General features: G+C 39.7%; 1 protein-coding gene across 7 annotated transcripts; it reads left to right on the top strand.

Annotated features, from left to right (window-relative positions):
• Positions 1 to 205: 205 nt before the first annotated feature.
• LOC149024263 (putative protein phosphatase 2C 1) lies at positions 206 to 7,470 on the top strand. 7 transcript variants are annotated; one of them, XR_016171614.1, is made up of 12 exons: positions 206 to 387; positions 1,404 to 1,455; positions 1,625 to 1,704; positions 1,834 to 1,915; positions 3,861 to 3,931; positions 4,188 to 4,267; positions 4,338 to 4,435; positions 5,956 to 6,079; positions 6,174 to 6,256; positions 6,380 to 6,428; positions 6,698 to 6,880; positions 7,006 to 7,467. XR_016171614.1 is itself a non-coding variant. In XM_089144571.1 (11 exons), exons 1-11 carry the CDS (start codon positions 239 to 241, stop codon positions 6,748 to 6,750), a joined length of 921 nt encoding a protein of 306 aa, XP_089000697.1. In that variant the 5' UTR covers positions 206 to 238; the 3' UTR covers positions 6,751 to 7,468. The 7 variants fall into 7 exon arrangements, 5 of the variants coding, with proteins under 5 accessions (XP_089000697.1, XP_089000700.1, XP_089000699.1 ...); XM_089144571.1 differs by having other exon boundaries at positions 6,698 to 7,468; XR_016171615.1 differs by lacking the exons at positions 6,698 to 6,880; positions 7,006 to 7,467 and having other exon boundaries at positions 6,179 to 6,256; positions 6,380 to 6,400.
• Positions 7,471 to 7,689: the final 219 nt, after the last annotated feature.

Genomic DNA, 7,689 nt, shown 5'->3' with positions numbered 1-7,689 from the left:
CTTTCTGAAAAACGATAGAACGCCGAAGGCAGTTCTCTTTCCAGTTACCAAACGCACCCCTAGTTTATTTGAGCCGCAGGCACATTCACTTGGACGATTCGGATCTCGTGGAATTCGAGAATCAACATCTAACTGACGTGGCTCAATTCCAGATCACCAAACATAAATTTTCTGAGACTCTGTTTTATCCACTTGTGCACCAGTTGGAGAGTGGGTGAGGGAGTGAACTCTTTCGGAGATGGAAATGTCGTCTTTCATATTCAGGCCTGCGATTTCTCATCCTCGTGGGCTATTTTTTTCATTCTCTCATGATTCATATAACTTCGGTTCGATAACGAATAAGAAGAGTTCGCTCTCGTGCGGTCCCTCAGAGTTGAATTCCGTTCGGTAAGCTGATCTTCAACTTCCCATTTGTAAACTGTTTTATCGAGATCTTTCCCATGACTCTTCTCTCCTATATTTAGTCGCTTTTTGTTATTGAGGAAGTGTTTAGAAAACAAAGATAAGGACTAAATCTAAAGATTTTTGAGGAATTGATATTTGCTATTAGAATTTATAAACTCTTGTGAAGGAACTGTACCGTTTCTGTTTCGAAAGATCCATGACTGACAGCAGAAATGATAAAATTTCATCTCGTTCGAAACTCCACACCATCAAATCATCCAAATAAAATAAAAAAACACATTTTGCCTCGTAAATCAGAATTACAAGATGCTACTGTGTTAACTGAACATGGTAGCTCACTGGGTCTTCATTACTGCTAGAGGAGCACAGGACTTAAACCCATGAAGTTCTCTACCTGGAAATGTGGTATAATTTTATTTATTTTATTTTGTGGGTATATGGAAATATATCAAGAAAAAGAGAGAATAAGAGATGAAAGGAAGAAAAAACGTAGGCAGTGCCTGCCAACAAAACCTGAAGCTATGACGAAAGAATTACAATTGTTAGTTTCTTACTATGATCCAACATGATTCCTGAAAAGCTTATAGAGCTTATCTGGAAACTCAGAAGAATATATGACAGAGTCTGCATATCCAGAAGGCAAGGAAACAATATGATTAGTTGGTTGATTTAGCTTTCTCTGAGCATGTCTGCCTCATTCCATCACTTGAATCAGTATAGCTAGATGTTATTATATTTTGTCAAGTCTGTTTCTTATTGGTGAAACTTCTTTAGATCAGATGGATTGTACTCATTGTGGCTATCAACCATCCTCCTGGTGTACTTGTGTTTCAGATATCAATTTTCGACTTCCATTAGATGGATATTAACATTTTGAAGTACCTGATGTCTTCTGATTTATCTGTCAATCTTGACCGCTATCTTTTTCATTCTTAAACGTCTTCAGCTTCCATAAAGTAATTGGACAACTCGGTTGATCTATTTTGGTTTGGTCATAGGTCAGAGGTTTCTTTTTGCATTGGAACTCATCTCATTCCGCATCCCAACAAGGTAGTGCAGCTCTGTTAACCTTTAGGAAGAATACCCTCCACAGTTGTAAATGAATACTGACCTGTGATAATGATGCCTCAGATGATACAAGGCTTTCAATGCTTACTGGACCAAATCTGAATTTGGTGTCAAGTAATATCTAATTTTTTTAATCTTGGTCTTTCTTAAGATTGAACGAGGTGGGGAAGATGCTTTCTTTGTGAGCAGTTATAATGGTGGAGTTGTTGCCATTGCTGATGGTGTTTCTGGGTAATTCAATGTAACCAGCAAATCTCCCCCCTTCCCCTTTCCAAAGCAAAATTCTTGAAAACTCTTAAATGCAGTATTTTATTTTTATGTTTATTTGTTAAACAATTTGTTTTATGCTCTAATTTGCAGTTGGTCTGAACAGAATGTTGACCCTGCATTATTTTCCAGAGAGCTGATGTCTAATGTTTCATATTTTGTTGGAGATGAGGAGGTAATGAAACAAAACTATTGCACTCCAATATATAGCTCTGCTACTACATCAACATGGGCTGCAAGGATGTGTCCTCACACCGCCTTCCTCCCCCCTTCCCCCACCCCCCACCCCCCAAAAACCAAAAAAAAATCCTCTCCTCTCCCCCACCCTTACCAGGAAAACCACACGGTCCTCTCTTCTTCTTTGCCATTCCCTTCACCCAGGACCTCTCACTTCACTATATCCCAGTGATATTGTTACTCTGGTGGACCATTTCTTGGCTCCTGACCCTCTTCCGACATAGTCCAAGCCTCACTATCAAAAAAGATCAAAAGCACAAGGTTCTCAAGATACCTACTGATCTGTTCTTTTTAAGTTTCTCTTCAAAGATATCAAAGCTCGTGCTCTTTTTGGTGCACCATGGTTGGTCAGGTAAAAGATGATCTTCCTCTGGCAGTGGGATCCACTCAGAATGGGTTTGGTTTTCAGTTTCCCTCAAGATGCTTGTACAAGGAAGCAAGACCAAATTTGTAGGGTCAAATCTGCGTTGATATTTCTCCCAAAGATCCTCCCACTACATCTTAATTTTAGATGAAGACAATTTTGGTCAGCTTATTGTGTACAACTGGTTACCTCCCCATTTGAGTACACTGGAAGGCTTTTGGTCACCCTTCTCTTGACTGTTCTGGTGAAACCTCGCTTCTACCAAACTACCTTCTGCCACCTCCCATGCACCTTACCTTGTTTTGGAGTCCTTCACATCGCTCCTGTATTGCTCATCCTTGCTTTGGAGCTATGCATTGCCCAGCTCCTTCTCTCCTTATCCATTAAATGAGAGGCTTCTTAGCTCCTGAGAAGACTGTCTTTGCTCTGCTCTTGCGCCAGTCACCCCGGACCTGCTCTGCTCTGCCTCTTTATCAGCCTTCGTCCAAAGGCCAAGCTTAATCTCTCAGGATCTTGGTTCTTTCTCCGTCAACTCCTGGCCAACATCCCTCTTGATGTGGTTGCTTCTGCATCTGCAAGGCTTCATTGCCGCATGCTATTGCTTCCACTCATGCTGCCATAACTGAAACTCCTGAAGCCATTCCAGCTCCTATCGCTGTTGCTGCCCTTGACCTCTTGCTGGGGGTGCTTGAGAGACAGCCATCTCTGTTGCCACAAATTCTCTTTTTTTTTTTTTCTTTTTTTCTTCTCTTGAAGCCATCTTGCCTTCACCTTTGACTGTTGCTGTCTCCCCTTGCAACTTGATCGATGCATTGAGCCTTGGCTTGTCTCAAGTCTTCCTCTCCTTTTTTAGTAGCTGTAGCTTTTCTCCATTTCCCATCTACCCTGATCCATTTTATCTCACGTTCATTGAGCCCATTTTAATCCCTCACACCTCCCCCCACCAAAAAAAAACAAAAAAACACCAACTGCACGTCTTGGTCTTATCCTGTCTCCTCGAACCAACCTCTTTTGTGTTTTCCTGGAGGGAGACTCCAACATTCCCCCTAAAAGTTATCCCTACTTGGACTATGCTTTGTTTGATAAAATGAAACTCTAACCTTTGAGTTCGGACATCAGTGAGCATGATTTTTGCTGTGGTATCAACGATCCTTGCTAGGCTTTTGTTGCATTGTCTTTGGCATTGTTTGACATTGTTTGGCACTGCCACCAACCAACAACCCCCTTACAACTGGCATTCCTTTGTAAGGTTTTTTTTGCTCGGTTTTCTGGGCTTGGGTTCCTTCAACTTCCACAGCTTTCTTTTCTGTGCTTGGGCTAGTCTCTTAGCCCTGTTGTGTTCCTCCCCCTCCTTTTGGTAATGAATTTTTTTTTTTTTTTTTCATCACAAAAGAAAAGATCAATGACATGTGTTAGAGAGAGCGGGGGGAGGGGGGGGGGGAAAGGAGGGGGAGCAGGGAGCGGAAAGAGAGACTATGATGACCGCGACTAACATCACGGTTGTATCCATATTTGTCAGGTCAATGATGATCCTCAGATACTCTTGGGGAAAGCACATGCTGCCACCTCCTCAAAGGGTTCTGCTACTGTGTATGTTATATTTTCTTTTTCAAGATGTTGCAAGTTCTGTTAATCTTCACATCTAAGAAGTTATTCATGTGACACATTTCAATCAAAAAAACCTTATCATATTTGCATCGTATTTTTCGATGTATAGCAGGTCCTGCTAATTTTCAAACATATCAAGTTATTCATTTTGACACACTTCAATCTAATATAAACCATCATGTACTGGAAAATATGCTGATGTTCTTATCTAGTTGTTTATTTCTATTGGGTTGAGTAGAATTGTGTCCATGCTGGAGAAGAACGGAGTTCTGAAAATTGCCAGTGTGGGGGATTGTGGACTACGGGTTCTTCGAAAAGGTGATGTCGTGGAATTTTACATTCCAACTTTGAAACTAGAAACCAATGCATGGCTTTTCTTATGTTCCAGGAAAAATATTATTCTCAACATCACAACAAGAGCATTACTTTGACTGTCCTTACCAGTTAAGCTCTGAGGTGGTTGGACAAACATACCTAGATGCAATGGTACAAAAATATTTAGCATTTTTAAATATTAGTAGTCAAATTTCTCTTTGCTAGTTTCTGCTGATCCAGTTGTTAATAATGCTCTTACCTTCATTTTTTTGTTTAATTATATTTAAGTTGCCAAGCTTACATGCTTCAGATCAGGATACCACCTACTTTTATGTGCATTTATGCAGTTAGAGCTTAGAATGCATAGTCGAAAACCATGACAATATCTTTTTGATAGGTGAAGACAATGTTTTTGTTCTTCCTCATTTGTGTACTGAGTGTACAATTTACTAAATAAAAGGCTCTCCATTTTTCTGTAGACTTCATCTTGTACTGAGCTATCATATCATGGATTACTTACTCAAGGTGAAAACCATACATGATTTCCTGTCAACTAAGTCACTTGAATCCAGACACTATTAAGGTTGGATAATTTGTCTGATACAGATGGCGGAGGCTCATTTATGTAATTGCACACTTGTGCATCAGTAATATATGTTTTGTCATACACCTAGATTAAAATTGGTTGGGATCTTGAATTTCTCGGTACCTATCTTCTGTTGCTGGAAGACCAACGTGTATCAAGCTTTTGTTATCCTTGTCTTCACCTTGGTGGCTCGGAGACAACTACATAGATGACTAGAGATAAATCAACAATAACAACAACAATAAGAAGCCTTATCCAAACTAAATGGGTTGGCTACATGGATCTTTGCCTTCCAAAATGCTTTGCCACCAGTATTGGCCTACGGAACAACTAATTGTGGTATCTTCATTATTCCTAATGCCTTCAGGGATCTCTAGTACCTAGTTGATAGGTTACAAATGCTAAAAGAAACCAGAATCATAGATGAGCAAAGGAACAACATCTAATAGCCTTGTGGAAGCTGTTTGAGAGACCTGCTAATCAGACTAAGACTCTTTACATGCTTGAAATTAGTAATTATGATTCCAGTTTTACAAGATATAAATAACAAAGTAATAGGACGCTAGTTGTAGATAAACCCCATAACTTGGTTCTATTGGTGGACAGCAACCTGAACTGCAATCCAGTGAAAACAGACCCAAAGAAGCTAAATTGAAGCTGCAAGCTATGCTATTGGTTTGGTCTTCTTCCTCCTGCATTGCCACTTCAAGGATTACCTCATCTTTGCATCATGCTCCATAGGAGACAACTATATCAAGGATCTATTTTGAATCATGTACTGCATATGGCCATTTCATATTCTCAAGCATGACCTGTTCAGTTGGCTGTTATCAATAATGCTAGAGAAATTCCATGGCCAAATTGAAGCTGCAAGCTATGATATTGGTTTGGTCTTCTTCCTCCTGCATTGCTACTTCAAGGATTACCTCATCTTTGCATCATGTTCCATAGGAGACAACTATATCAAGGATCTATTTTGAATCATGTACTGCATTTGCCCATTTCATATTTTCAAGCATGACCTGTTCAGTTGGCTGTTATCATAATGCGGAGAAATTCCATACTCCTTTTCTTGGTGAAAATAATGATCTTTTTTCATAAATAGGTTGGGACTTTGGAGTTGTTTGAGGGAGACACAATAGTTATGGGCTCAGATGGGCTATTTGATAATGTTTTTGATCATGAAATCATTTCAACGATCTCGAGATTCAGTGATGTAACAGAAGCTGGTAATGTTTCTTCATTCTCCCTGCTGCTCAGCTTAGTTACAGCCCTTGCAGGCGTATGCATTTCCCTGTTATACTAATAGAGTTTCAACCATAGCAAAGGCATTGGCTAATCTTGCAAGCAACCATTCGAGGGATTCCAGCTTTGAGTCACCCTACTCATTGGAGGCAAGAAGCAGAGTATGTCACTCAAAAACAATCAATTTCCGGCATCCACATTTTTCTTTTGGGGCAAATGCCATGTCACTGGAACCCATGTATTTGCTATAAAACTAGGACTTACTAATGAGCATTCCTTTACAGGGCTATGATGTACCATGGTGGAAGAGAATTCTTGGAATGAAGCTAACAGGCATGACTCAGTAAATCATTTTTAGGGCTGAACGTGTCTTTTTTTAGGGGCCATTGACCATAGCTATGTTATCATTCATGTTTGCTACTAGGGTAATGGCCCTAGGTCCAATTCTTACGGGTGGCCACTTTGTGCTAACTTGCCAAAGGCTAGGACTGACTCCAAAAGGACCCTGGAGGACCACATAGCAGTATGTGCACTGGGTAATGGCCCCTTTACTTGTGTCATTTCTGATCACGAAGACTTATAAAGGTCTCTTAATCTGGCAGGTGGAAAACTGGATGACATAACTGTCATTGTGGGGCAGGTTGTAAGGTCATGAAACGTCTGTTCTTAAGTCACAATGGACAGTGATCCGCTGAAACTACCATTTTTTAATGAGATTCAGAAGGAATACTTCATGTAGACTGCATCTTGCTGTACTGGAATGATGGTGTGCCTACAGATTGAATGTGAGTTACTTGAGCATTTGAGTGAAAATGCCGTACCTTTTATATATTCAGAATTTGGAGTTGTTAATGTTGCTTTACAAGGTGCGGACTCCAGCTAATCATGCTTGTTTAACCTTTTGGCTCAGGGAAACATTTAAGCTGTGGTTGATACGAATTTTATGTTAGTTTTGCATTCACAAATGATAAAAGCAACTATTGTTCCAATAATATAAATTCGACACGGAATGCATTCCAGAAGGGCATAAGTGCCACCCCATCATCTAAACAAGAAGTCAAGCAGGGGTGGAGCCAACTAATAGAATTTGGAACTGTAAATGGTGAATAACTTACCCTACATGACCACTAACATGTGTATGCCATAATTAGGGGTTGTGATTGTTCTTGAATTCAGAAGTAAAACATCAATTGCATTGAGCCAAGCACCATGGTAAGATGAGGGGAATTGGGATGCTAGTTTTAAGAATGATTTTGCATTCTAAGCATGATGGAAGATATCGTGAGATCTGGCTGAGATCTTGCGAAATCTCTTGTTTTTTTGGTTAATCGAGACGAGATGGGAGTGGAATTCTGCGAAATGGGATATCTCGATCGTTCTCACCATATCTTATTGGAATTCTGAATTTTCACCAAATTTTTTTGCTGATGTCGGATGGATTTTCACTTGCAACTACTCTTAGTACATCAACAATACCAAAGGAAGATCAATTTTTCTTTGCTTGTCTTATGAACATATGAGTTAATGACTTACATAGAATTTCTAATATTTGTATAATTTTATTATTCTATTCTCAAGAGTCGAAATTGTGATA

Source organism: Hakea prostrata, chromosome 2 (assembly GCF_041222555.1).
Source record: "Hakea prostrata isolate BN-2017 chromosome 2, UWA_Hpros_2, whole genome shotgun sequence".
Taxonomy (NCBI): domain Eukaryota; kingdom Viridiplantae; phylum Streptophyta; class Magnoliopsida; order Proteales; family Proteaceae; genus Hakea; species Hakea prostrata.
Note: the sequence above shows the minus strand (reverse complement) of the source record. Positions and strands in the feature narration are given on the sequence as shown.

Coding starts and splice junctions, on each gene's coding strand:
- LOC149024263 (XM_089144571.1), top strand. CDS start 239: ATGGAAATGTCGTCTTTCATATTCAGGCCTGCGATTTCTCATCCTCGT. Junction 388..1,403: donor TCAGAGTTGAATTCCGTTCG/GTAAGCTGATCT, acceptor GTTTGGTCATAG/GTCAGAGGTTTCTTTTTGCA. Junction 1,456..1,624: donor TCATTCCGCATCCCAACAAG/GTAGTGCAGCTC, acceptor GTCTTTCTTAAG/ATTGAACGAGGTGGGGAAGA.